This window comes from Aspergillus terreus, genomic scaffold (assembly GCF_000149615.1).
Source record: "Aspergillus terreus NIH2624 scaffold_13 genomic scaffold, whole genome shotgun sequence".
In the NCBI taxonomy this organism is placed as follows: domain Eukaryota; kingdom Fungi; phylum Ascomycota; class Eurotiomycetes; order Eurotiales; family Aspergillaceae; genus Aspergillus; species Aspergillus terreus.
In genome coordinates, this window is record NT_165936.1 from 1044046 (window position 1) to 1071810 (window position 27765).

The 27765-nt window shown below is 51.0% G+C and overlaps 9 protein-coding genes across 9 annotated transcripts; 7 read left to right on the plus strand and 2 right to left on the minus strand.

The window, feature by feature from the left end:
- Positions 1-390: 390 nt before the first annotated feature.
- Positions 391-1468, minus strand: ATEG_08874 (SGNH/GDSL hydrolase family protein; the record flags this gene model as incomplete). Its single annotated transcript, XM_001217459.1, has 2 exons — positions 391-1092; positions 1148-1468. 2 exons carry the CDS (start codon positions 1466-1468, stop codon positions 391-393), a joined length of 1023 nt encoding a protein of 340 aa, XP_001217460.1.
- Positions 1469-6260: 4792 nt separating this feature from the next.
- Positions 6261-8430, minus strand: ATEG_08875 (flavin-containing monooxygenase; the record flags this gene model as incomplete). Its single annotated transcript, XM_001217460.1, has 8 exons — positions 6261-6877; positions 6931-7110; positions 7161-7352; positions 7403-7484; positions 7541-7654; positions 7712-7967; positions 8027-8258; positions 8307-8430. 8 exons carry the CDS (start codon positions 8428-8430, stop codon positions 6261-6263), a joined length of 1797 nt encoding a protein of 598 aa, XP_001217461.1.
- A 596-nt stretch (positions 8431-9026) lies between these two features.
- On the plus strand, positions 9027-10073 carry ATEG_08876 (alpha/beta hydrolase; the record flags this gene model as incomplete). Its single annotated transcript, XM_001217461.1, has 4 exons — positions 9027-9063; positions 9148-9401; positions 9459-9729; positions 9787-10073. 4 exons carry the CDS (start codon positions 9027-9029, stop codon positions 10071-10073), a joined length of 849 nt encoding a protein of 282 aa, XP_001217462.1.
- Positions 10074-10644: 571 nt separating this feature from the next.
- ATEG_08877 (fungal specific transcription factor domain-containing protein) lies at positions 10645-12470 on the plus strand (the record flags this gene model as incomplete). Its single annotated transcript, XM_001217462.1, has 3 exons — positions 10645-11295; positions 11388-12354; positions 12409-12470. 3 exons carry the CDS (start codon positions 10645-10647, stop codon positions 12468-12470), a joined length of 1680 nt encoding a protein of 559 aa, XP_001217463.1.
- Positions 12471-15433: 2963 nt separating this feature from the next.
- ATEG_08878 (ABC transporter CDR4) lies at positions 15434-20228 on the plus strand (the record flags this gene model as incomplete). Its single annotated transcript, XM_001217463.1, has 6 exons — positions 15434-17267; positions 17410-17618; positions 17673-17884; positions 17934-18173; positions 18245-19293; positions 19342-20228. 6 exons carry the CDS (start codon positions 15434-15436, stop codon positions 20226-20228), a joined length of 4431 nt encoding a protein of 1476 aa, XP_001217464.1.
- A 722-nt stretch (positions 20229-20950) lies between these two features.
- Positions 20951-21307, plus strand: ATEG_08879 (uncharacterized protein; the record flags this gene model as incomplete). The annotated part of the gene is made up of 1 exon (XM_001217464.1): positions 20951-21307. The coding sequence occupies one exon, from the start codon at positions 20951-20953 to the stop codon at positions 21305-21307; it is 357 nt and encodes a 118-aa protein (XP_001217465.1).
- A 621-nt stretch (positions 21308-21928) lies between these two features.
- Positions 21929-22678, plus strand: ATEG_08880 (uncharacterized protein; the record flags this gene model as incomplete). The annotated part of the gene is made up of 1 exon (XM_001217465.1): positions 21929-22678. One exon carries the CDS (start codon positions 21929-21931, stop codon positions 22676-22678), a length of 750 nt encoding a protein of 249 aa, XP_001217466.1.
- Positions 22679-23184: 506 nt separating this feature from the next.
- ATEG_08881 (zinc finger MYND domain-containing protein) lies at positions 23185-23797 on the plus strand (the record flags this gene model as incomplete). Its single annotated transcript, XM_001217466.1, has 2 exons — positions 23185-23670; positions 23720-23797. The coding sequence occupies 2 exons, from the start codon at positions 23185-23187 to the stop codon at positions 23795-23797; spliced, it is 564 nt and encodes a 187-aa protein (XP_001217467.1).
- A 686-nt stretch (positions 23798-24483) lies between these two features.
- Positions 24484-26616, plus strand: ATEG_08882 (uncharacterized protein; the record flags this gene model as incomplete). Its single annotated transcript, XM_001217467.1, has 1 exon — positions 24484-26616. The coding sequence occupies one exon, from the start codon at positions 24484-24486 to the stop codon at positions 26614-26616; it is 2133 nt and encodes a 710-aa protein (XP_001217468.1).
- Between the last annotated feature and the right edge of the window lie 1149 nt (positions 26617-27765).

Sequence of the window (27765 nt, forward strand, 5' to 3'; positions counted from 1 at the left end):
AAAATCTCCCCGTTGTAATGAAACCTTATCTTTTGTATGATAACGGGTTGATACCCGTATATGGTGAGGTGACCGCGTTGAACCCCGAGGCGACGTTCGTAGTGCGCAGTCCCGAACATTGCAGAGTGATTGATGCGGAATCAGGACTGGGTTGTTCTCGCGGACAGAAATACATCATATTAGATATGTACCCGGCCGCTATGTCGAATGACTTCGGTGGCATCGGTGTCTTAGAGAAAATTCTATTGTAGGGGGGTCGACAGCTGGGGGTTGTCTGGGAACAGTAAGTATATGTTCATTATTCTACGGGTTCCAGTCATTCATGTGTTCCGTCATATAAAGACAGCCTGATCCGGCCGAGGCATTAACAAAGCCTCGAAGTTATTTTCTTTAAACATGTCTGATAACCAACTGCAGAGCCACCACCAACAACAAAACATGCCAATACTCCCGGAATGCCTGTAGCCCACGATTGGATACAGGCTGGGGAACCGCGCTGTAGTACGGTAGATCCGGGTCCGAGACGTTGGCATTCACCGCCTGTTTGGACGTCGCATTGCTGGCAGTGAGAGAACCTACGCCGTTCGGTTTCTGGAGAAACCCTGCTTGTTGGGCCGTTTCAATTGCTGCCCACCAAACCGACGCCATCTCTTTATATCCAAGGTCTATGGGGTGAGTTCCATCCTTGAGCTGGTCGAATTTGATAAACTGGCTCATCTCTGCCAGCACAACCCTGTCGCCATCTGCACGGCGTTGGGCAGCGAGCTTGCGATACTCTCTGTTGACTGTTTCAACATTGATCGGCTGTCGCGTGTTCTGTAGTAGGGTGGATAGGATGATGGTGGTGCCGGGGATGGCATCGAATAGCTGGGTGAGCAGCCCGTTCATGCGGTCTCCGACTGAGTCTATGTTGTAGTTTTGGAGAGCGTCGTTGGTTCCGGCGCTACTAACAGTTACTATCAAAGCATCTGCTGGGAGTGAGGAATAGATGTGAACATACTTGATTAGGATGAGGTTGGGCTGGAAATGATAAGATTTCTTGACCACTTCTGCTATCTGGTCGACCCGGTAGCCATAGTGACCTTCGTTTTCCTAGGGTTTGCACTGTTAGACTCATATATTCGAAAATAGAGCCTAGGCCACTTACATTGTCTTGCATATCCCCACTGCGAAGACTGCCTACCATATCCACCTCCCAGCCCTCATAGCGAAGCTGCTCCCATAGGTACTTCCGATACCCATTGCCATCGGTAGAACGGTAGCCGGCCGTGATGGAGGCCCCGAGAGGCATGATCCGCAGCGCTACCCGATTTCCATCTCGAATCTGCAACCCATCGGGTCCGTGGGTTGTCGAGGGTTCGGCCTGGATTGTTTGACCCAGTGACAAAAGGACGCTCGTGGTCAAGATAAGGAAGACGATGGTATGCCAGCAGCCGAGGACCCCATTCCGGGCAGTTGAAGGTCCCATCTCTCCCGCGCATGGGGATCCGATGAGGTGTCACCGTTGCGACTCAGAGCAATTGGGGCGATGCACCGATGCTCTTATGATAGAGGGCATCGCCTCTGCTTGTGAAAACGTGAGACGCGAGACATGGCGGCGGACAGGGCTATAAAAGGCGATAGGGTGGAGGAGTCCTAGGCTGCCACTAAGCCATCGTCCACCTGGTCCACTGCGGACGGTGGCGCGATCCAGGGTCCGGAGGCGCTGTTGATGGTGTTTTTTGGCGAGATCCATGTGGTGATTGGTGTGAGTGGAGTGTGTCTGGACTAAAATAGGGCACTAGGATAGAAGCTGACCAGGGGCGATCTGGTTCAGGCTGATACGTTTAGATTATGGAGATAGTCATGTTGCACAGCAACAGCCACAACCACCTGTCGTCATTTTGGGCCCGAAGGCGCCAGCATAAGACTTTTCCAGGTTACTTTGGCTGTCGCAAAATCTTCTCACTAGTTTCATTTGGGCCTGGCTAGCGGGAAGTCTCCGAAACATCAGAGTTTTATTCCGAGATGGAAATGTTGGGATTTTCTTGGATCAATTGACTACCAAAATGACTATATCATTCTGACGTTTGATCTCATAGACTTGTGGATCTGAAATAGATGCCATCTTTGACACTTGTTGATCTGGTGTCGCTCCGGGCAACCGGGCGTTTGCCGAGGCCCTATCTTCCTTAGAGGCAGACGCCAAGACAGGTCATGTCCAGGATGATTCTCTAGCCTCAATGATCTATATAAATTGCATTGGGGAGTCGTACATGCTAGTTAACATTCCTGAGAGCTTTCATATTCACTATATAACCTATGTTGTTGAGATATTGATCCAGTGGCCCCAAACTCGATGCGATGTCCAGCATGACTGGTGCCATTCTACTACAAAAGCAAAGAAACCACATCCTATGAGCCAATGGATATGTTCCATCTGGCCTTCAATATTCACGCCGTGCTGTTTGGTATCCTCAGCGGACCCTCGATGTCTGGATCCTGATAGGGATAACTATTTCTATGATCCGAACGCAGCACGCTACCGGATTTCCCGTAGGAACCCTCTGTCAGAGCCGTTGAAAAGCGACATTCGAAGTTCGCGACCGCGGAGTAGATGTCTTTACTTGCTCTAGTGTCATGGGCAATCCGTGTCGATATGTCTGGTGTCTGCGAAAGCCTCCGTTTTGTTATGGAAAGGGTTGGAAACACTGTCTTTTTCATCCATCGAGAGAACTCCAAACAGAGCTGATTCCAGGTGTCCGCGGGTACGGGTACAATTTCGTGGATGAATATACCATATGGGTCTCTGGACTTGCGGGCTAGGAGTTGCACTAGAGGATAATTCAATAGGAATTTGGGGGTAATAAGCTAGTACTCTCTTGTTCGTTTCGAGTCGGACGTGTACCTGTCCGAGGTGACGGAGGTATTATGAAAGATTAGGAAGCGGCGTCCCTTGTTGATCTGCTACGTGCGGTCCCTGGACTCACGGGCGCGAGGAGGGCTGAGGATGGCGGCCATCCCATACCCTAGACAAAGTGATTGACATAAAGACTCACTGAATAGTCGAATTCAGGACTGGAATACTAAAGAAAGAGAGGATATGACCGACATCTTTCTGCGACTTTGGGTTTCCCACATTCCCACCCTCGTGCTTGTATATTACCGCAGGGAGACTTTCGAGGCATACAAGTCCAAGGACATGGGATATGAGGTAGCGCAGTGGGAGCATGGCAATGAGGAACAACTACACGGACTCGCTTCTCTTATCTATGACCTTGTGGAATATGTCAGGGCCTTATTCACTAGGCGCGAAGTACGCCGAACTCCTCATGACCCTTGTAAAGTATCTTGAATCGCAGACAGCACCCCAGAGCTTTGTCTCCGAAATACAGAGACATGAGTCAACGTGGACAATCCATGTTCCATTAGGAATGCAAATAAAAAGATTGGTCTTGTACCGTGACCGAACATGGATATGAAAGGTCTCACATCACCCTGCAATCTGGGAAGCAGAACTGAAAGCCCAATCTGTTGTTGTTATTGTTGTTGGTATGTATTTGAGGTGGTTCGACGTTGCCGTCTGCTGCTATACTTGAATATTCTGCGTCATCTAGTGCCGTTACTTTGTCAGTCAATCAATCAATCTTTCAAGATTCTATTAACCTGATGTAGCCTGTTCATTGAACCGATTAGCTACGCAGGCGCTTCACCAATAGCAAGAATCTAGTATCCAAACAAGCGACTGAACCCTATAAACCCATCATACAGAAAAGATATATAGCCACATAAAAAAGGGGAAAACACAGCTAAACCGGCCTGCCGCCAGGCCGCTGTGTCACCACCTATCTATCCCACTCCATTCCATGTATAGGTAGCTAGGTAAACTAGTAGTCCTCTCGACAGCTGATTGGTCAGCACTTCCGATGAGGAAGTGGAAAAAAATCGGCCCGAGCCGCGGATCGAACGCGGAACCTCTCGCAGATATGCTATAGGGTGTACCCTAAGCGAGAATCATACTATTGCGGGAGTTAGTGGACAAGCTCTCAGTAAAGAACGAATCAGAGATGCTTACCCATTAGACCACCCGGGCAGGTATTGTCACCTTGTCTCGCGTTGTCTCACCTTCAGCTCCCAGCATTTCTATATATCACGGTCCGGAGCGACATCCAAAGATCCGCTGTGAAAAGTCCCTTCAAGGACTACACTTGACGATTTTCCGTTTGCTCAAATCTCACCAAGAAGCTGGATTCATCCTGCGGTACGTCGACTGCTATCCTTTCTGACTACTGTGCCTACGGTATTCGTCGTGAGTCTATGCTGTTAGTCTATAAGCTGTTTGATCTTGACAATGCCTACAGCTCAAAATCCCAACCACCAGTTCTACAGTCGAATCAAAGAATATGAGTGGTGATTGAGCTCTCTATCAGCTAGGCATCATGCAAAAGTTTAATGAAAGGCAATTTGTCAAGCATCCTGCCGACTGACCAGATGACATGTTTGTCTTGAGTAGTATGGAAGCCTCACTTTGCTTCATCCCGCTTCAGTGCTTCGAACGCTCCATTCATCAACTTCAAGGCCTCCAGCCACGCCGGCCTTGAACTCACCCTCTTCCACCAGTCACATAGATGCGGCCGATCACAGAAAATCACGTCGCACCCCTTCACATCGATCAGGTGTGAGATCCATGGCATTGACCAGATGTCGACGAGTGTGAACTGTTCCCCAGCGAGATGGCTGCGACCGGACAAGATCTCGTCTAGCCGCTTCAGAGTGTCATCCAACTCATTCCATAAATCCTGAATGGCTTGTTCGGGCGCCGCGGGAAAACCCAGGATCCTATGAAGGTCATTACCTGTACTTATTTATGAAGTAGGAGGGTAAGCGGGGGCTTACGGCTTGATCAATAACTCGCCACAGAACTTCCAGGCTGTTGGTGAGAAATAACACACTTCTACTGATGCTGCTTCTTCGAAAGCAGCGTAGGCCTCCAAGTCATTGGGGGCTGGAATCAGGGGATTGCCGACTTTGGAATAAGCTGAGGCGATGTAGCGAGCGATTGCCCGGCTTTCTTTTGTCGTTTAGCTTGAGAGTGTCTTTCGCTGGCGAGAGTGGGCACCATACCGTAGACTCGGAGGGATTTCCCTCCATCAATCGCAGCGTCTAACACAGGTATTTTGCCGAATGGGTGTTTCTGCCGGTGTTCAGGCGTCTATGCCGTAGTTAGCAACGGTGCCAAATGTAGCCTCCTTGTGCAAGTCTGGAATTACGAACTCGGGTCTCGAATGTGAGAATATTCACATGTTTGTATTCCCAACTAAGGCCCTTTTCAAGCAATGCATGAGCGACGCTGACGGTATACGGAGACAAGTAGTCACCGTGCAATATTAAGTCGCTCGTCCTATATGTGATTAGCTCATGAAATTTTGGGATTAAAAGGCCTCAGCGTGCTGTGTTGGAGGTGTAGTGCTGCATACATTGTTGATGTGAAGTCCCGGTTTTCTCCTTGGTGTGAACCACTAGTACCATACACCTACCTGCTATAAACGCGTCTATAAGTATCCAACGGCGGAGGCCATTCCGCGGTCCACTCTCTGATTGATGTGTTCCCGGAATTTCCGGGAAGCTTCCAGGTCGGTTCCGGTGGGGAATGTCAGGAACCATCCCACGTAAAGACGATCTTGCATTACTCTCAGCTGAGCACTCCATCAGGACTAAGGCTAGGAGACTGTACCGGAGGTATTAGTGCTGTCCTCCCCTAAAGAACCCGCTGCCTGGACTCAGGACTTAGTATCACTCGATCCTTCAGGAATTCCGTCTTTGGTGGAGATTGCGCGGCCTGGGAACCCCTCTCCACTTCATCCTGAAACAGCAGCTGCCGGAGGATCAATATGCAACACAGCGATAAGGATTGCCTAGTTTGAACTTATTAGGGGAGATATATGTACTTGAGCTTCTCGGGGACTACATGTCGAATTCTGCTGAATTCTCTCTGGTCAAGGTCGTTCAATTAAATTGATCTAGCTAAATGTGACGGCTTTTCAGCGCGTACGCATATCCGTCCTTAACGTCCTGCTTTGCTCCGTAGTAACTTGGTATTTCATTTCCTTTTATTAACACTCCGATAGCTAGACATGAGTCGACCAGAGTGCCGGTTCCCTGTGTACAACTATCATGGATGGGGGATGCAGACAAATAGATTCCATTTCATTCGAGGTCTATACCGTGGAAAAGGTTATTGACGAGTAGATAAAGGCTGCAAACCCGCTGCAAACTTCGCCCTACTTAGTCCCTAGACTGGCAGCCTTGGTCCATCTCTCATCTATATGCCGAACGTTGAGATGTGGGGAGTCGTCAGCGGATGGATCAACGGACTCAGGAACGAAACCTCTGCCCAAATACGCAAAGCGATTTCCGGGGCTTCCATCTTCCCGACTGTCATATTGAATATCGTAGTCCTCCCAACGCGGTGCTGCCAGTGCCCGGACAAAATGCAAAGTGATCCCCGGCCACACGGCATCGCAACGGCCGGCGTATCTTCCCTTCTGGATTTTGTACCATGAAGGGCAATTGCCAGACCATACGGCACCTTTCATCCACGTTTGAGCGTGCTCAACAAAATCATCGGTTGCCTTGCGGCTTGGACACACGGAGACAATGTTGTACTCCGTCTGCAGTTTATTGACGACCTGGCAGATGTACTGAGACGCAGCGTTGAGGGAGCTAATCAAAGACCCATTGGCCGTCGTCCAGTAGGGTCCGGTCCCGTAGAAGTAGTTGGGGAACTCAGGCACGGCGATGCCCATGTATGCGTCCCGCTTCTCTGCGAAGGCCTCAGCCATCCGGGCGCCGTTTTTGCCAACGACGTCGAACGTAGGGATGAAATCGACGAGAAATCCTAAGGAAACCCACGTTAGATGCTTGATCTTCCGCTATTCCGGTCTCACGTACCTGTAGCGCACACAATGACGTCTACCTTCCGTTCATGCCCGTCATCATCGATAAGACCGTCTTCCGTAATAGCAGTGACGCCCTTGGGTATTAATTCTGCATTTGGCTTCTGTATCGCTTCAAGAAACGCATCGCCGGGAGTAATCCTCCGGCAGCCTGGAGGAAAGCGTGGAGTGAAATCTAACACATCAGCGCTCCTGTCGGTTCATGGACAGCGTGACCCAACTTACTTTTCAGCATGGTTCGGTCATGAATCCGGTTTTCCATATGTTTGTATAGGGCTTTTATCGTCTCCTTCTGCTCCACAGAGCCACTCTTCGCTATGGCAGGAAACAGAAAGTTGAGCTGTCGCTCTATTTTCTTCGCATAATTGACCAAAGCCTGCGGACTCGACCGGAACTCATGTTTCTGCGCCTCAGAATCTGAAATACGTTAGCGATATTCTCAATCAGCGAGCTTGAAAATATCCTACATGCGAAGTTGCCTTCGCTGGCTAACCCTGGGCTGAACCAAACGGGAGTACGTCCGTAGACTATCAGCTTGTCAACGTGCGGCTGGCAGGGCAGCGGTCAGCCTCAACAAACAACCACGAAGAGCGATTCCAGCATACCTGCATTTTCGCAGCGACTTGCACGGCTGAAGCGCCGGTTCCAATAACAGCGACAGTCTTGTTCTTCCATTGTTCTTCACCAAAGCTGGCATCCCAGCGCGCAGTGTGGAGGAGCTTGCATCCCTGTTAGCAATGGAATTGGCACCGGAACTGGACCAGTGAGAGCCTCACCTTCCCGTGGAACGCCTCCAGACCGGGTATCTCCGGGAAAAGTGGCTTGTCCTGGGTTCCACTGTTGTTGACGAATATCTCCGCCTCCAAGTCTTCCTCGATGGCCTCTCTGCCGGGCTCGGTTCGCCTCACGCGTAGCTTCCAGAATCCGCGCTCGTCCCACGTGGCGCTGAGCAGCTCGGTGTTGAATTGGATGTACTTCCGGAGGTCCATGGTGTCGACGACTTTGTTCAGATACGCGCAAATCTCGGAGCCACTTTTGATTTGTATTAGAGTAAGCAAGATGGGAATGCTGGGGCGTAAGGTGGCACTCACGGGCTCAAGAAGTGTGACCAGTCGGGGTTTGGCGCCCAGCTGAACTGGTAAATGTGCGACGGCACGTCGCAGGCAACTCCGGGGTAGCAATTATGGTTCCACACTCCGCCGAGTTGGGGCGCCCTCTCCAGCAAGGTGAGCTCGAAGTTTTCACAGGTCGTTGAAAGGAAGTAGGCCAGGTTGATGCTGGCTAGGCCGCTGCCGACGTTGACGACTCGTATCTTGCGTTTACCTGGGCTTGTTAACGCGTGAAGACAATGATGTACATGGCGGTGCTTACTCTTGTCACCAAGGAGATGATCTGCGACCTTATAGTTAGGTTGAAACGCCTGGTAGTATGCATTATTCAAGTTGCTGGACTTGAGGACTTCGTCCAGAATCTTTTCGGCTGTCGTGGAGGCCATATCTTCGAGTTTGGAACAGCTTCAGATCGGATTGAGGATTTGTTGGGATGCCTTGATGATACTACATGACCGATATCTGGGGTCAGTTATATACAAAGTCCTTTGCTATCAGACCTCGCCTTGACCGGAATCTTGGAACCATTCCGGAGGTGCGGACATGGACCTTCAACTTCGTTCCGCCCCGTCGGAGATCCCGACAGGGACACAAGGGAGCTATCCTATCCTGAGGTTGACAGTAACAGAGTCAGTTCCGGATCTTTCTTCCCACGCCGACCGGATGAGCTGGAAATTTCCGGGCCACCTTGCATCGAGCCGCTTTGACGCGGGGTTAAAAGGGATGTTATCTCCCAAAGGACTTACCAAGTCTCTGCTTCGTGGACCTGTGATCCCTATAGCACAATATTCATTTACGCTCGTCGACCGCAGTCGCTTGTACAAGGTTATTCGAGCCCGTTATGGAACCCAAACTAGCTCCAGAATGGCTTGAGGTTGGGCGAATCCACCCCAACATGGCAGCTTAGCCGCTAAGCGTACGCAGTTTGAGCAGCAGATTGGAAGCCGCCTCCATCTCGGAAGCGATATGGAGAAATATAGCAATGGCGGCAAATCGCTGGGCGAGTTTTGCAAACCGTCGTTCGTACCGTCCGAGGCGGATGGGCTTCACACGAGTGGGTACCATTCAATAGTTCCCAAAACGGCACTGACTGACTGCACAAGAGGACGTAATCATCGAGAATGATCTCAAGGCGAGGATTTACCTGCCGGTCGCTCGAAGCTCGGGCTTGAAGCATCCTGTTGGCGTCTTCGGCCACAGTGGTGGCTTCTGTGAAGGCGACTTGGACAGCGAAGATACCCTGTGCCGCATCATTGCACACCGATACCCTTGCATAGTTGTTTCAATCGATTACCGCAAAGCCCCTGCGTGGAAGGTCCCAACTGCATTCGAGGATTTTCTGCGTGGATTCCTATGGGTAAGTATAACGACCAGGGCTCGGACTAGTTGAACGAGTGGCTGATGCGCAGGCCAGGCCCATGATTCGGCGGATGAGCTGGGCGGAGATCAGAGCAAGGTGTTCTGCTTCGGCTGCTCGGCCGGAGGAACTCTGTCACTGGGGACGGCACACAAGCTGATCGAGCTAGGCAAAGGGGATCTCCTCCGCGGCGTGATCAACTGTGCAGGCGGGGCCGTCCACCCGGAGTTTGTACCAGACAGATTTCGGGCCAAGTACAACGCCATGACGGAGTGTGGCTCGGACAGCGTGCCCATCATCAATGCCGCCACGGCGAGGATGATCAACGGTAGGTAGTCGTGTACCCTAGTGTCAGAGAATCCAGAGAAAGCTGACGGTGTCTCAGAGATTTCGGGTCTGAATCTCCACAAGGAGAACCCCTGGATCAATCCGCTGCTCTCCCCCCATCTCGGACAATTTCCGCCCACCTACCTGGTGGCCTGCGGTGTTGATCCTCTGCGGGACGACGCCGTCCTCGTAGCTGATGAGCTGCAACGCCTGGGTGTGAGAGTCAAAATAGACGTCTACGACGGGCTACCGCACATCTTTTGGATGATCGCTAGTCTTCCCTCTGCCGAGCGCTTCGTTACAAACCTGCTGCAGGGCATCCGTTTCGTGCTGGAGCGTGATTAACTTGGAGAGTTCATACTCTGCGTGGCGTTAACCCTATTACCCCGCATTTTAAAGTCAAATCGGGCATTGTTTCGGGTAGTCCGGATATATATAGGGTCAAATCCCATCATCCTGTTGAATTGCCTGTACACTGCTTGCTGTTCCTTTCCGCCGCTATAACGCAGGGAAAGTGTCTTACGGTCAATATTTACCTCATCCTCTGGCCATGGCGTCTAAAGGACCCTTGAAAGCCAATTCCGAAGGGAGAGTTCGCAAAAGGCAGAAATACGTATCGGTGGCTTGGTACGACTTCACTCAATCGACACGCCACATGTACTAAGACATTCACGCAGTAAATCATGCAAGGTGAAGAAGGCCAAATGCACCGGTGGTGATCCTTGCCAGTACTGTTTTGAACACGCGCTGCCGTGCAGCTATCCAGAGGTGGTGTATCGGCGCCCAGCATCCACCACGTGGTATTGTCCAACCCAATGCCTCCATGCATGCACTCAGTCTTACAATCATTGCATCCAGTAGTACCGCGTATGAGCTAAGACAACAGCAGCTCGAGAGCCGTCTTGAACGCATCGAGATGAGCCTCGACCGATCTCTTCAGGCTTCGGGTGGGGCTCCTGGGGTGACGCAGGACGAGTTTACGTTTGCTTCAAACCCGGATCCTCCTATTGCTCCCTCTACTCAGACCGTTCCATTGGGCTCTACCTGTGGAGAGGACAAGGGAGCCTTCCCCCCCGTCTCTAATCATATCATGAGTGCGGTGCGCAGCGCCTTGGGCTCGAGCGGGGTACTGGCGACAGACAACAGGACCCAGGACAATGACGCCACAGGTATAGACCGAAGAAGGGCCTCAGCGAAGCCAATATCGGATACAAATTCTGTGGCTCGCGAGCTCCATGCACTAGGCCTGGGCACAGTTTCTCGTCTCGTCAGCGAATTCTACGAGGAGTGCTTCCCTTTATATCCAGCAGTTGACATTGCCAGTGTGCAAAGCCACGTGAATTCGCTTTTCTCTCCAGCACAATGGTCCCGAGACACGAGAACCGAATCATTATCCATGGATGATCTGGATATGTTAAAGGCCATCACAGCAATCGCCATGCAGTTCTCGGACGACCTGCAAAGTCCCCTGAAATACAACCTACTAAAGTACCTCAACTGGAACACCAATCTATGCGTGTACGATGGCGCACTGGCAATCGAAGATATTCAGATTAGCACATTAATTGTGAGACTCGAAGCACGCCCGCACATGCAAGTACCGTGTTGCTGACTTCTTTACCGAGCATTTACTTCTTCCGGCGCAATGAGCTGATGAAGGCCATGCGGTTCGTCGGCTTTGCATCAAGAGGCTGCTTTGAGCTAGGTCTCCACAAGAAAGGGACGTACGAGGCCACAGACCCGGAGAGAGCACGATTCCTCAAGACCATCTTCTGCTCTGTATGCGTGCTGGAACATCGAGTGGCATTTGGCACTCAGATGCCGTGTCTCATGCGGTACTGTGAAATAGATGACACAGCCCTGGATATAGTAAGCCGTTTGCACGACCCCGACTTGATTCTTACCCCTTCGATACTCACACTGTGCCAGACAGCTTCGCATCCATTTTTGTCCGCTCTTCTCGCGTATGACAGGCTTTCTATTGAGATTGATCAGCGCACGCAAAGTACCAGCAGCGAGAGCCGGTGGAAAGAGGAGAGCAACTATCTCTCGTACAAAATCCAGGCGTTCGAGGATAGCTTTGCCTCTCAGCTGAAGTCCGATGACTGGGTCCCGGAAGTTGCTTTGGCCCCGAGTCAACGCGTCATTCTGAATTTCCAGGCCTTGCTCCGTCTGAGGATTAACCATCTGAAGATTCGACTTTACTGCCGGCAGAAGAAGGCCGACTCTTCGGGATCAGAGTCCGTACATGCAACGGACTCGCTGGTTGAGTGTGCAAAAGATACCATCGGTGCCTGCGAGAGTCTTTTACAACAGTCTGTCCCTTTGCCTGCACTACGTTCCACGTTTGACTTTTTTCTTGCGACCTCGCTGGCCGCACTATTCGTCGCGGTGGCAAGCAATCCGGCCAGGTACGGCCAGCTGTGCGCTGCTTATTTCCACACGGCTCTCGACTTGCTCAGCAACTCACAGTCAAAGTTCAATACGCCCCGGGAAATATCATGCACACTGGGTAGTCTGAGAGCCGCTGCAGAGCGCATTAATATGCCAAGTGATCCGACAGGGCGCCGGTCTCCCAGCGCCCAAGGTCAGATCGATAGGGAAGAGTGGCCCCAATCCTCTCTCGGTAATTATTTCAGTTTTAGGACGTATAAACCTACGGGAGCTAATCAGGTTACAGAGGAGCTTTTTCAGTTCGACCCGGAAGTAAATCTGCAAATCCTGGATAGGATGCTGATGTAAATACTGGGAGCAGAGAGGCTGAGATGGAATAAGCCAGATTATGTCAGTGCCAGAGAGTAGTCTCACATCTGGATGGATTTCTCCCTTCTCTCTTAGTCCCGTCGATGGCAGTCAACAGAGAGACATCATGCTATTCGGGATCGGGTTTGTATTTTCTCTGGCCTCCACGGAGATATGATAATCCAAACAACGCATGCTTGCCACATGGCCCAGAGCATGCCGATCTTCTCGCTCCAAAGGCAGGCGTCAAAAGTCAGACGAGATGGGAGGGACAGCAGAGAGACAGGAAGAGAGAAGAGGATGAACCAAGTAGGAAGAGATCGTCCAAGTAATATGGAATCACCCAGTCATTCTAGGTTAGCGTGACAGCTCCGTAGCGATAGATTTTCGTCTACCAACTCCTATAGTACGCCATGGCCACGACAATCTCAGCCCTACCTGCATCGCAGCTGCCGGCCTTCGCAACCGATCGGACCTAGCCCGGTTCTGAAGGTCCTCAGACTTTATAAGTCCGACGTGGTCATTTTGTATTTGAATGGTGCTTTATCTATTCCCGTCAATCGTGGATCTTCCGAGTAATTCATTTTGACTTAGCACAGAAAACTTTAGATATGGGCTACACAAACTGCTCCAATTCATCCTCATAACCCAGACCCAAGCCATAACGAAACACCGCCTTTCCCAGCACAGACATGAAACGAGAGATAAACCAAGGGCATATCGACGAAGAGGGTAAAGAACCAAGCTTTTCCCGCTCACCGTGTTGTATCTCCGCCCTGGATCCACTTCAGCCCTACAGACTCCATTCTTGCGGAGACCAGGGGTTCAATATGTTGCTGACTACTCCGTACGGAGTAGATGTTGTACGTGCGCATTTAGGTGGGACAGAAAATTTTGTGTCCCCACGCTCGCCCTTTCTTCTTCTTATCCTGCCAGGCTGCTGTAACGTGATGTCCGGCGCATGCATTCTCATCCTCACTTGACCAGAATTGCATGAAGAATTCTTACGAGCTTGATTTCTTCCAGTAGAAATCCACGTACCGGTTTATTGTTTCGAAGAAGTGGTGAAAGGAAACGTTGGTATCTCAGCTGTCTCCAACACGTAGATATATCAGCACCAGCTTCTTTCAATATTCCTATATAATTGGTGCAAAACCAAGATACAAGGGCCAGCAGGTATTCTCACAAAAAAGATTCAGTTTATCTGTTTCTCTTTCTCTTTATCTTGTTTGTTGATTAATCTCTTTTTTTGGGGCGAGGGAGGAGGCTGATTTCCGAGTCTGTGCGTATCATCTTTCGACCATGACCAAAGGGCAATGCAAACCCCAAACAATATCTCCTAGCCATTAGTCAGGAGATTATTGGCTTCTATGAGTAACCAGTATGCAGCCTCACTTTCACACTTTGACGTGATGAATAGTATCTCATATCGCACAATACAGAAGTGTTAAGCTCCTGTGCGATGAAGCTACAGATCAGGATTCCCCTTAGAGACGTCCATTTTCAATTTGCCTCTTACGGCTATGCCACTCTGATTCACTTAGTTATTCGAGCGCCTTGGCATTTGCATGTCGGCTTTCCATCGCTCCAGGGGTATTAAAAGGGGGACCAGTACAGGTTTCACCACGCAAAAAGAAGGGAAGTCGCTCACTACCTGCATCAAAGAGATGCTTTTTATGGAAATAAAGAACGTCTCCAGCCATGGATCTGACTTGGAATGGTGGAGGCAGGGCTACATTACCAATAATGTCAAAGGTTGTCCGCTCATACCGTCTGGTCTCTCGATGGGTTTCGCGCCGTGTTCGCCATGTTCACACATCCGTTGAAGAAACAGCTTAATGGAGGTATTGATCAGGGGCTACTGCTAAACCCTGGCTTCTGCTGAGAATGCATGTGCCAGGTTCCGCCGCAGGGGTCCACGTCTCTCGTGCGAGACAGCTATGAGGCTCTTACCCCTATCCTCCCCCAGGTACTTCGGGTGCTTCCCGTTTTCAGCTTGACCTCCCTTCAGGCGGCCACGGATGTCTTTTCAAGCCTCTTCACATGCGAAGGCAAATTTGTTTGGTCTAATGCGGACTATATTCCCATAGGTATTGTGTAGCTCTAAGATTTCTAGGGGGCTATCCTCGTAGGATATTGAGTGCTGCGGGCAAGGCATCGCTGCGCATAGCATTTGAGTACGGGAGTACAATGCTCGTTACTTGAGCGTGTAGGGCAGTTGGGTTCTTTCCAGTTTCGCCTCTCACTACCCCAGATATGCTCCTATATGCATTCCCACCGTCCCCAACTCTTGCAGCTAGATGAGATTAACCCCTGACTCGTCTGACTCAGCGGAGGAAATACCTGTCTAAAGCAGGGTCTGTTGGTCGCCAGCCGTTCAGAGAAGGCTTCTCTACGCAAAACTGAATAAAAGAATGACATGTCTGGTCCGGATGCAAGCTGTTTCCGAGCCCGAAGGTTGGCATTAGCATTTGGTCTGAAGGCTTGGTGTGTTTGTCTCCAGGAAAGTGAAGTTGCTGGGGTCCCCGGTCGACCAGAAATTGATACCTCTTAAGGTTGATACCTCAGAGCAGTACGGAGTACTGTACTCTGTATTTACGGGCCCGGAAAGCTCAGTTTCCGATCCGGGAAACTCAAAGAAACCTAATACGATCTTGGCTAAACTCAATTCTGGGCGGGCCGAGAAATATTGCGCTGACTCAGCGGAAGCATCACACGATCCTATAGATCAGTCAATAACACCTGTAAGCACATGGGCGGCTGACTATGATCCAGGTATTGTCGTATAGCTCCGTCATTCGTGTCGCATTGCTGACAGCCGACTCTATATTAAGATGCTTGGCCAGCGTCCGCACAATCTTCAACACCCATTTGATTTCCCACATTTTTACTCTTTGTCATAACAAGGACTTCCACCCAGTACCAGATTTGGAGCTGCCACGGAGCCTTGCACGTTGTCTACCATGTTGTCGGTTGGTAGCCAAACGCTGGATAACGACGACCACATGGCCCAGGAGACTGGCAACGCCGAAAATGATCCAACCCCGATAAGCTCCAGTGACTCTGCGGCCAGTAGTGACCACAAAGCTGAAGCAGCTCAGTCCAGGAATGACGTTGAGGAGATGGCGCGGAGGGGCAGTCTGGTTCAGAATTTGGCGCGGACTTTCACCTCAGAGTCACAACACCACCGAAATGGAAACATCTTCACGCACCAGACCGACCCAAACTCCCCATTGAATCCCAACAGCCCGAGTTTCAACGCTCGCACCTGGGCTAGGGCGCTGGCGGATAAGATCGAGTCCAGCGGTGGCTCGGTCCGGACGAGCGGCGTCTGCTTCCAAAACATGACAGTTTCCGGCTACAGCGCTGGTACACGTCACCAGAAAAACGTCACGAACGTGTGGCTGGAGGCTGTGAGGTTTTCCCGCCAGGTCCTTGGTCATGGGAGGACTCGCGCCGCTATCCTGCGCGATTTCGATGGTGTTGTCCACAACGGAGAGATGCTGGTAGTCCTCGGGCCTCCGGGGTCGGGATGCACTACGTTCCTCAAGACCCTTGCTGGGGAGACGAATGGTCTCTTCGTCGATGAGCAGGCGTACTTCAACTACCGGGGAGTGAGCGCTAAGGAAATGCACACCCAACACCGTGGCGACGCAATTTACACTGCCGAAATCGACGTTCACTTTCCGATGCTCTCGGTGGGCGAGACGCTGACCTTCGCTTCACGGGCCCGCACGCCGCGGCATTTACCACCCGGTGTCACACCATCCATGTTCTCCGACCATCTCAGGGATGTGGTGATGGCCATGTTTGGGATCAGTCATACCAAGAATACAAGGGTTGGAAACGAGTACATTCGAGGTGTTTCTGGCGGCGAGAGGAAGCGCGTCACCATCTCCGAGGCATCTCTTTCTGGCGCGCCGTTTCAATGTTGGGACAATTCGACACGGGGATTGGATAGCGCAAATGCTGTTGAGTTCTGCAGAACATTGAGATTACAGTCCGAGATCTTTCGGACTTCCTGCGCGGTCTCTATTTACCAAGCGCCCCAAGCTGCATACGATCTCTTTGACAAAGCTACAGTACTGTACGAAGGTCGACAAATCTTTTTCGGTCGCGCGGACGAAGCTCGCCAGTACTTTATAGATCTGGGATTCGAGTGCCCCGAACGTCAAACTACTCCCGATTTCCTAACTTCCATGACCAGCCCGTCCGAGCGTCTGGTCCGTCCTGGCTTTGAGAATACTGCGCCCAGAACGCCGGATGAGTTCGCAACAGCCTGGCGCAGTAGCCAGGCTTACCAGCGGCTGCAAGCCGAGATTGAGGCGTACAAGACCGACCATCCGATTAATGGAGCCGATGCGCAGGCATACCGAGAGATCAAACACGAGCATCAAGCTAGGGGACAGCGGGCAAAGTCGCCATACACTTTGTCCTATAGACAGCAGATCGGCCTATGCTTGTGGCGTGCATACCGACGCTTTATTGGCGATCCCTCTCTCACAGTTGGCCAGCTCGGTGCCAATATCATCATGGGTTTAATTGTCTCTTCCGTATTCTACAACTTGGACCAAACCACAGGAAGCTTCTTTCAACGATCGGCACTTCTATTCTTTGCGGTTTTGATGAACGCCTTCAGTTCGGCTTTGGAAATTCTAACGCTCTACGCCCAGCGCGGTATCGTCGAGAAGCACGACCGTTATGCTTTCTACCACCCTTCCTGTGAAGCAATCGCCTCCGCTTTGATGGACATGCCGTACAAGGTTCTGAATACCATTGCCTTCAATCTGATTATCTGTGAGTCTTTCCCCATGTGTCTGAGCCTCCTAGTAGACCCTGAGGCCCGAATGGAAGAATTTCTAACGCAGGTCAGATTTCATGAGCAATCTTCGTCGAGAACCGGGGCCGTTCTTTTTCTACCTGTTTACATCTTTTCTAGCCGTTCTAGCAATGTCTGGTATTTTCCGCACCATTGGCTCTGCTTCCCGCACGCTGTCACAGGCCATGGTGCCAGCAGCTGTTCTCATCCTGGCACTGGTCATGTTCACGGGGTTTGTTATTCCAATCGACTACATGCTGGGTTGGTCTAGATGGATCAACTACATCGACCCCATGGCATACATTTTCGAAGCGCTTATGATAAACGAGGTTCGACTTGGACTTGGTTTTCTATCTGTCTGCTCACAGGCTAACGGAGTATAGTTTGCCGGCCGACAATTCCTTTGCACATCGTATGTCCCAAGCAGCACAGTTGCCGGTTATGAACATGTCAGCAACGCCAATCGCATATGTTCAGCTGTTGGTGCTGTTCCTGGAAACCCTTATGTAGAAGGAACTGATTACATCGAGTCTTCCTTCCAGTATTATCCCAGCCATAAATGGCGGAATATTGGGATTGTGATAGGGTTTATCGTGTATGGTTTTGTTCCCGATGCAGTGGTTCGAGGTGTTAACTGTGACCAGTTTCTTCCATGCTCTGTACATGATGTTCACTGAGCTCATCACGGCCAAGAAATCAGAAGGCGAAGTCCTGGTCTTCCGTCGAGGACACAAACCCGCACAGCTCAAGGAGACTAAAAGCGACCCTGAGACTGGCTTTGCGCGTTCGTCAGTCCCCGTCGTCGTATCCGAGAAGGCCGACGGAAGTATGTCCGAGCAAACGAGGGGCGCTGTGCAAGAGTCAACAAGTGTGTTCCACTGGAGGTAAGTTGATCCAGCGCTGTACCTTGCCACTGTTTTCATAGCGCTTGGGTATTAGCTGACCTTCTCTGCAGCGATGTCTGTTACGACGTCAGCATCAAGGGCAATACCCGCCGCATATTGGACCATGTCGATGGCTGGGTGAAGCCCGGGACCCTGACAGCTCTCATGGGAGTATCAGGTGCGGGTAAAACAACCCTTCTTGACTGCCTGGCGGACAGAGTATCGATGGGAGTTATCACCGGTGAGGTACTGGTTGATGGCACTCCGCGAAGCAGATCATTCCAGCGAGAGACTGGTTATGTCCAGCAGCAGGACCTGCATCTCGAAACTACAACAGTCCGCGAAGCTCTGAACTTTAGCGCTCTCTTGCGTCAACCAGGTCATCTTTCCCGACAGGAAAAGCTTGCTTACGTCGATGAAGTAATTAAGCTCCTCGATATGCAAGAATACGCCGACGCTGTCGTTGGTGTTCCTGGTGAAGGCCTCAATGTCGAACAGCGCAAGAGATTGACTATCGGTGTCGAGCTCGCAGCGAAGCCACGGCTCCTAGTCTTTGTGGATGAGCCTACATCTGGGCTTGACAGTCAGACTTCTTGGGCAATTCTCGATCTACTCCAACGACTCACAAAGAGCGGGCAGGCCGTTCTATGCACTATTCACCAGCCGTCATCCATGCTCTTTCAGCGGTTCGATCGGCTGCTGCTGCTGGCAAGTGGCGGAAGAACCGTGTACTTTGGCGACATTGGAGAAAGTTCTGAGCATCTAATCTCTTATTTTGAGCGCAATGGTGCACCACCATGTCCCCAAGGTGCCAATCCCGCAGAGTGGATGCTCGAGGCCATCGGCGCTGCCCCTGGGTCAAGCAGCAAGATTGACTGGCACGCGACATGGAAGAACAGCCCAGAATACCAAGTCGTCAAGGCTGAGCTGGAACGTTTGCGAATAAGGAGTGGAAGCAGTGCGCCTCATGTTGACGATGAGGAGAATTCGGGTGAATTCGCAGCTCCATTTCACTGGCAACTCTGGGAAGTTACCCATCGAGTTTTCCAACAGTACTGGCGTACTCCTTCTTACATATACTCCAAGGCGTCTCTTGTCACACTGGTGTCCGCCTTCATTGGTATGTGCAAATACCGTCTGAGTGCTTCGCCCTATATACGCTAACAAGCTTATTTCTTAGGGTTCGCATTCTTCAAGGCGCCTAATACCGTCCAAGGCCTGCAAAACCAGATGTTCGCTATTTTCAACCTCCTGACGGTCTTTGGTCAGTTAGTGCAACAGACGATGCCATATTTTGTCATCCAACGGTCTCTCTACGAGGTCCGGGAACGTCCTTCTAAAGTGTACTCATGGAAGGTCTTCATGCTATCGCAGATCATCGTCGAGATCCCGTGGAATACACTAATGTCGGTTATCATGTTCCTTTGCTTTTACTACCCAATTGGGCTCTACCAGAATGCCGAACCCGCGCACCAGGTCACAGAGCGTGGCGCCCTGTTCTTCCTCTTCCTTTGGGCATTTATGATGTTCACCTGCACCTTCACCGACTTCATCATTGCCGGCGTCGAATCTGCAGAGCAGGGCGGCAACGTAGCAAACTTGCTGTTCATGCTCTGCCTGATTTTCTGCGGTGTTCTCGCGACCCCGAGCTCCTTTCCACATTTCTGGATCTTCATGTATCGCGTTTCACCATTCACCTACATGGTCCAGGGCATGATGACGGCGGCTGTTGCGAACACAGACGTCGTTTGTGCGGCGAATGAACTGCTGCATTTTCCACCGCCTGCCGGACAGACCTGCGGGCAGTTCCTGCAGCACTATATCGATGTGGCCGGTGGATATTTGCAGGACTCGAATGCGACGGATGTATGCACATACTGCACCATCGGGAAGACCAATGTTTACCTCGCTGGTGTCGATGCGTTCTACGATCAGCGATGGAGGAACTTTGGTATCTTCATTGTCTACGTTGTCGTCAACATCTTTGGGGCCCTCTTCATGTACTGGTTGGCTAGAGTGCCTAAAAAGGCACTCCTGAGGTGGAGAAAAAAGTAGGGGTTGGGATTTTACGCTGCCAGAGCTGCTGAAGAAGGTTGGCGTGTATTAGAAACGTCTTGCACACAGGACGGCGCTTGAGCGTGTTCGAAGGGGATGGCTAGCCACGTAGTGGCAATTATAGATCCGTCCTCGCGCTGCAGTTATTTTCTTTTATTGGTTAGTCGTTCCTTACTTTACTATAGAGTTTATAATTAACCTTCGACTTCCCCTTTTTGTATCTATATACGTTGGGCAGATGAAAAAGCTATATTAATGTCAAAGTGTTCCACAATGCACAGTAATTGTGAGATACATATGGTCGTGTGACCATAGCCATGATGTGAATTAGGAGACATGTGCTTTGTTATGACATGCCATCTCGCTGGACTGCGCTAATGCAGCAACACACAAAGGTATATGGACTAGGGTTCAGGATGACTGAATACCTCACAGAATCTTGAACAAAGCAACCTCCATACATGGCGGAAATGTCCTATTGTGCGTGACGCTAAAGCACTTGGCTCTGACCCAAGTATGACAACTTCTTTGGGGGGGTGATTAGATAGAGCAATATTCACGGTGGAACGATCCTAAGGCAAGCTCTATAATTGAAACAATGACCATGCATGATCCCAAGCCTGTCAGCACTAGGTCGCTAAACCAGCCCTTGGTCCAATGCTGCTCTTAAATAGCCAGTCGACACTAATGTAGAGCCTCTCACTGTCTCAATCGCAGCAAAAATGCCAGCTCCTACTCTTCCTCTCCCTGGCGTTCAGCACGGCCAGCGGATCTTGGCCTCCGTGATTGAAAGCCGCGCCCAGGAGGGCCCTGGAAGTACCTGGGTGTCCGTTCCGGTCGACGAGAATGATATCACAAGAGGCTTTCGCGACATCAGCTACGACGCCTTGGACAACGCCGCAAACCATGCAGCGCAATGGCTGCGCCAACACCTCCCCCAGACAGCGGAAAGCTTTCAATGTTTTGCCTACGCAGGCCCTAAAGACCTCCGCTACCCGATTCTCGCTGTGGCGGCAGCAAAGTTCCAGAAAGTGGTGGGTTGGGAGATTATATGCTGGTTGTCCAGAACGGTATGCTGATGCTGTTCAGATGGTGCTTCCGTCGCCCTTGATCACGGCAGAGGCCCAGCTCCAGATCCTCAACAAGAAAGACTGTCGGGTCTATCTCCGAGACGCTGCTGAGGCTGATAAGGTAGATGAGGTAGTCAAGATAGCTCCGGACATAGAGGTGATTACTGTGCCCGTATTGTAGGAGTTTATGCAAGAGACGCGCGCGGTGTCTTGTGTCTACCCCAAGACATGGGATGAAGGGAAAAAGGACCCCTGGCTGGTGTTTCACACATCAGGCACAACTGGGAACCCGAAGCCGGTTACGTACACGCAGGAGATGATGGCGTGGCCGGATCGTGTCGCGGCGTTGCAGGACGTCGCAGAGAGCCTGTGTCATCAGCTGGCTAACTCCCGATGGCACACGCCTCTTCCAAGTCTGCACGTAGGTCCCGCCTTCTTATAACAAGATATGAGAATATGGGTTAATTTGAGCAACTTGCCGGAACAATGTTTGTTCTCTCGATGCCTGCCTCCCTGAATATGGTTGCTGTCATCGGACCCTCTCGCTTCCCATCGCCGGAGGACATGGTTCAAATTCTAGACAAGGGGGAGACGGATGGGATACTGGTTCCCCCGGCTATAATAGACGCCATGTGTCGGACGCCATCTAGTCTTAACGCTCTTCGACGACTGAAATACGTCAATTACGCAGGAGCACCGCTATCAGCCAAGTCGGCGGATCTACTGACGCCCTACACGAGACTAGCCCCGTCTATCGGCAGCACAGAGGGAGGGGGTTACTTCACCAAGACCGCACCGAACAAGGACGTCCCTTACGACTACGTTGCGTTCCATGATCTTGCCGGCGCGGTGTTCGAGCATCTGTATAATGGCCTCCACGAGCTGGTGTTTGTACGGCAAGCGGACCATTCCATCCAACAGATATTCTTCGTATACCCAGATCGAGACCGCTACGAGACGAAGGACTTGTGGATGGAGCATCCGACTCAAAAGGGGTACTGGAAGATTGTCGGTCGCACGGATGACTATGTGTATCTGTCTCATGGGGACGGGTTGCACGCGTCGCTGTTGGAGCCGGAGATCGAGGCCCATCCTGCGGTGCGGGCGGCCTTGATCGGGGGATATGGTCGCCCTGCGCCGGTGCTGATTGTGCAGCTCTATAAGGAGTACGAGAGTAGTGAGCGAGGGGAGATGGTGGACAGTCTGCGGCCCTATATTGACAAGGTCAATCTGCGGTGTCATGATTGCGTCAAGCTTTCGCCTGGGCGGGTGATATTTGCGACGAAGGAGAAACCGTTCGTACAGACTGTCAAGGGGAGCGTCGCTCGTGGGTCGACGTTGGCGGTGTATGAGGATGAGATTGAGGGTTTGTTTTCTTAATCTGTAGGGTTGATGTCTGGCTTCTTCGTGATGGTGTTTCTGTCGACGATGTTAGCAACCAAACGAGTATACAGGAAGTGATATGAGGCTCTGAGAGTATAGGGTCCGGAGAATAACCATCGAGCTGCCTGTCCATCTGCCTGTGACGTAAACGGGAAAAGAGAAGTGAGACAGTTGATGCTCCCCGTTTGTGGTTGTTACAAACAGAAGTGAAGCAGAATCTTCTCACTCTTCTTCTCTCTTTTTCTTCCGCCTACTCACCACCCTCCATCTTCCCAACCCATCAGCCCATCAACTCATCCCCATCTCTCCAATCCTTCATACCAAATGGGTCGCTGGGGTTGGCGTATGTTCTCTCTCCCCCTCTGCACATCAAACCACTGACACCAAGGCAAGGCCTCTTCGAGGCCGACCAGGATCTCGACATCTCATGCGAGCTGCCTCGAACCCTCGGCATCGAAACCGACTGGGAGCACACCATGTCCCAGACCGTCCATCAGACCGACATGCTAGCCCCCACCGAGATGCGCGAGTTCTACAAGACCGCCGAGTACGCCCAGGAGCTCGAGAACGAGATCGTGCCGTACGTGCGCCAGAAACTCGACACCAACGACCTCGGACACGCCATCTTCGCCGCCAGCGTCGCCAGAGAATCTGAGCCCACTGAGCGTGCTGATGGAAAGTATCGCACTATCATCGTGGGTGCCTTGATGATGCGCGTGGGCGCCAGGATCAAACCGGAGCAGCTGCAGCATCTGCGTGACTTGGTGCCTCAGATCCACTGTAACGACAGATTCACTCTGCCGCTGTTTGATGAGGGGTTCCGTGGGCCGGGTCGTGTGCAGTTTCTTGCCGCGCTGGACCATTATCAGGCTGGCGTGCCGCGGAGCTTTCAGGAGCCGAGTTGCTTCCATTGTGGTCAGATCAAGTCGGATATTGGACATGCTCTTCGTATGTGTGGAAGATGCAAGCGTGTCTGGTACTGTGATAAGGTAAGAGGTTGTCGTCCATTTGATGGTGACTGCGGGCTAATGGTAGTAGGACTGTCAGAGCGCCCATTGGAAGCACCATAAGCATAGCTGTGTCCCCCCTGAGCGCCGTTTCGGTCTTAATGTCTAGGTGTTGTTTGCATTATGGAGACGACGTCAAGACTGGGCCATTGCGGTTGCTTGAACTGGATTCTGTCATTTGATTGTTGTTGTTGATATGATATGATGGACTGTCAATGTGGCTGTGACTCCGGATCGGTTTTCTACTGTATCTTGCTGGGTGTGGACTTGTACCACCTCAAGCATGAGTCCTTCACTATCTACCAGCTAATGGGTTATTGAATGCGTGGAATTTGTTTCCAACATGAGCACTGTACGCTACAGCTGTAGACTGGAGGGAAAAAATAAAAGAAGAGGGTCGATTACACGTCCATGTCTCCGCAATCTCCTCATGCTAGATGTCTCAACAGTCTGTTATCTCTCCATCAACCTGCGGACAGAAGTGGATGCTACCGTCCATCTGCAGCTCTCTGAAAAACTGCTAATTTACCGCAAAATTAAGACTAAAGTGGGGACTTGAATTTAACTTGAATTTATCTAAAATTTAGCGAGAAATTGACCGCCCTTATAACCTCTATTCCGACCTCTTCTGAATGTGCGGTCCAAGGCGATGTGCAGGGGCTGACCACTATATCTATTTTGTATGGGCGGTGAAGCTATGGCAGCCCGTACGGGACGGCCTGTATTAACAGCCACTTAATTCACGTTCCGTCCACAACACTCTTGACGCAGTCTCTGTTTCCATCGACTCTCAAGATGAACAAATCTACCGGCCCCGCCAATATGCTGCCATCAGCCATTGCAGAGTCCATCCAGAAGAATGACCATGCTGTCCTCGTCGTGATTCTGGAAGACATCCCAGACTCCATGGAAGCAGAAATCATCAATGACCTGCAGGGATACTACAGAGGCGCACACTTCCATGCATGGCGCCCGTCCGACTTCCTGTTATGCGAAATCGCCGGTCGGGCTCAGCACAGAGACAGCCAAGCCAGGCTGTACAGTCTTGCGCTCCTGGCTCATCGATCGGGTGTGCCCGGGTTCCTGGTTGTGGACTGGCAAACCCTGTCACTTATTCGACACCGCCGAAACACGTTTTCGACGGCTATGGTCATGGTACGACCGTCCTTGGAGTCACAGGGCAATCACGGTCCCTGTCATGAAGTCCACGTCTTTACCGGCCGCAGGCCGATCTGCTGTGTTGACTTGGACGACGACAAGCCGGCGGAATGCCGCGTAACAGAGTTACTTCATGTCTTGTACGTATCAGATGTGCATGAGATTCTGGCTTCCCGAGAACCTCTCCAGGATGATGGTTTCCATACCCTGGAACTTCACGATCCTGATCGGCCCGTGTTTGCGGCGGACACCGCACCCTTCTCGCAGTACGAAACATCTCTGAGGGAAATGAAGACGGCACTGTCGATGCATTCCCCACTGCCAATGGAGTTGGTGCACAACATTGTATCTTTGGCTCTTGACCATCAGCCCATTACGCCTCCACCATCCATCAAGAGAAGCCGGAATCGCTTAAATATCCATCTTTTGTCGCCTACCACTCCTGAAGAGTTTCAACATACGCAGGCTGTCATAAAGCAGGCCGTGCGTGACCTTCTGCAGGAGGATATGCAGGAAAATGATACCAGAAGGTCTCAGCGTACAAACGAGGATGACGACCAAACTCAAGAGCCAACGGCAGAAGTAGGTGTACAGGAAGAGGACACTGGGGAAATCCAGACCGAGGACGAGGACAGTGAGCAAGGGTTGGAGGATTGGTTCTACGAAGGACCGACGCCCGAATACGATTTCTATGAGGACATATCCGATGACGAAATGTTCGACAGAGAAATATGCGCCGGTCATTATAATGCATACGATGATCATGACGATATCCTCCACAATCCCAGGAGAGCAAAGGCACCCAGCCCTGACGACATCACGGTTGAATTGATTCCATGGAACCATAACCGCGTGGCTACTCGACGCGATCTGGCATCTATATGGGCTACGTATCATCGTCATATTACCATCTCGAACACGATCAACTTTCTCTGTGGACCGATCAAAGATGCCGCTGAGATCGGTCCTGCCCGGTTCATTTCGATCTATGAGACTCCTCTCGGGTTTCCCCTTGTATCGTTCGCCACGTTGGAAAACATGCTCAATGAGCTTAGATCAGTCCACTATACGAAGCGCTGGCTGCAACAGCTTACTCGGCCCCTGTTAGATGACGGATCCTGTCCCGATTATATGGAAGCCTTGATGGAGGCCGATCGATCGATCTACCCGAGGAACCTCGTGGATCTCGTCTGGACGCGCTTTCCTAAACCATTTCGTCGAGTGATGGTCTTCTCCCTTACGAACAAGCTCGCGCAAGAGGAGGAGGCTGCTGTCGCAAGGCTGCTCTCTTCCAGCGAACAATCAAATGACGACAGGCATGACGTGTTTTTGCGCCCCGTCCATAAATTCGTCCCATGGGATGCCGACAAAGCAGAGGACGGCAGTCTGGACGATATGTGGCGCAAACTGCTGGAGATGCGAGCCACAAGCCGGCACGAATACTCCGACCCTCCCTATCTGTTCATCGACCATCAATCCGTCGTCGATGGGACGGTCATAGTGGCTGGACCTGACCTTCACTGTGGCGACCGGGATCCGCCTCAGATCTTGGAGGGTGTCCCTGACCCGAAACTGAAAGGGATGCTTTATTGCCGTGTCCCCGCCGAGAGAACATTTGGTATACGCTTTGACGAGCATCATCGCGCTCTCCCTATGGACAACAGGAAGATAGAGGCAAAAAGGTTCCCCAGGCCGGGCTGGCCAGGACATGGAATACTGCGAGAACCCGACGGTTATGTACCCGTGGTAGCTATACGCTCCGCGCAGTGAGAAACGTGTGAGGCCGTTCTGGAGTACTCCATGTCTGATTGATTTGCTGGAGTGTCGATATTGCATATGACTGTGGAGGGAGCACCACAATTCTGTACTCTTTATAATTTTACTTCTTGAACAATTCGATCGAATATCATCATTAACTATTTAAAAAAGCATCAGGAGGATGTTGCTTCAGGTAAAATAAAGTAGAAAAAAACATACAATAGCATAAGTATGGTAGTGCTCATCAGGCGCTGTGAACACATCCGGAGCTCTTCTGGCCAGAGAAAAAGTCCAAAACGTCAGGATTGGAAAGCGTTCATTCCATTATAGGAATCCGGAAATGCAGGGTATGGAGAGTGAATTAACTGTCCGAAAAAGTCTATCAAGACATATAAGTATGATAGAAGCGTGATAATCGTGAAAGCAGCTGAATTGTCGGACAGGCAAGAGGCTGAGAATTGAAGTGCACCATCCACAGTGCGCCTAGTGAACGGAGAAGATATGCTATATGCATGACATATTAGTGATCCTTGCAATCAAACCACTCTTTGACAAGCCGATGAGCAAGCACTCTGTTGGCGCATATATGGAGATCCACGCGAAAGTTGGGGGTCGTTCTGGGCTGCTCGCTCTCATGAGGCCAGAAGGGTGCTAGAGGGCTCGACTGAACTCCATTCTCAGTTAGAAACATCTCCCCCAAATCATCTTAATTCGAGCAACTTGGCCCTCATGGGCAGCATAACGAAAACCGGTCAATACCGTGCTGCCTTTCGCCTTTTCCTCGGCTATTTTGATAAGCAGAGCCTTCTGTTCCTTACGCTACTTAGAAATCGACTCTAATATAGCCATTCAATTGTCAACAATAGCCAATAATATCTTCATGGTTTCCGTATGCACTTTCACGCATGTTCCATACAGAGGTATCCAACCGTCAACATCAACAAAACTAGCGTCGGCACCTTTCTAGAGTAATAATTAGATAATCTCCCCGCACCCTCTTATAACTGCTTTATACAGTGCTGTACTGCTTTTCTTATCCTACCAGTTGACGTTAGCCTTATGTAATACATAAGTAGAGCCTGGGCAACTTCCACTGTACTATCTTGCGTATCCCAACACAAAACAGTCTAGTTTAAGTCGTTCTTAGCATGCATATTAGCT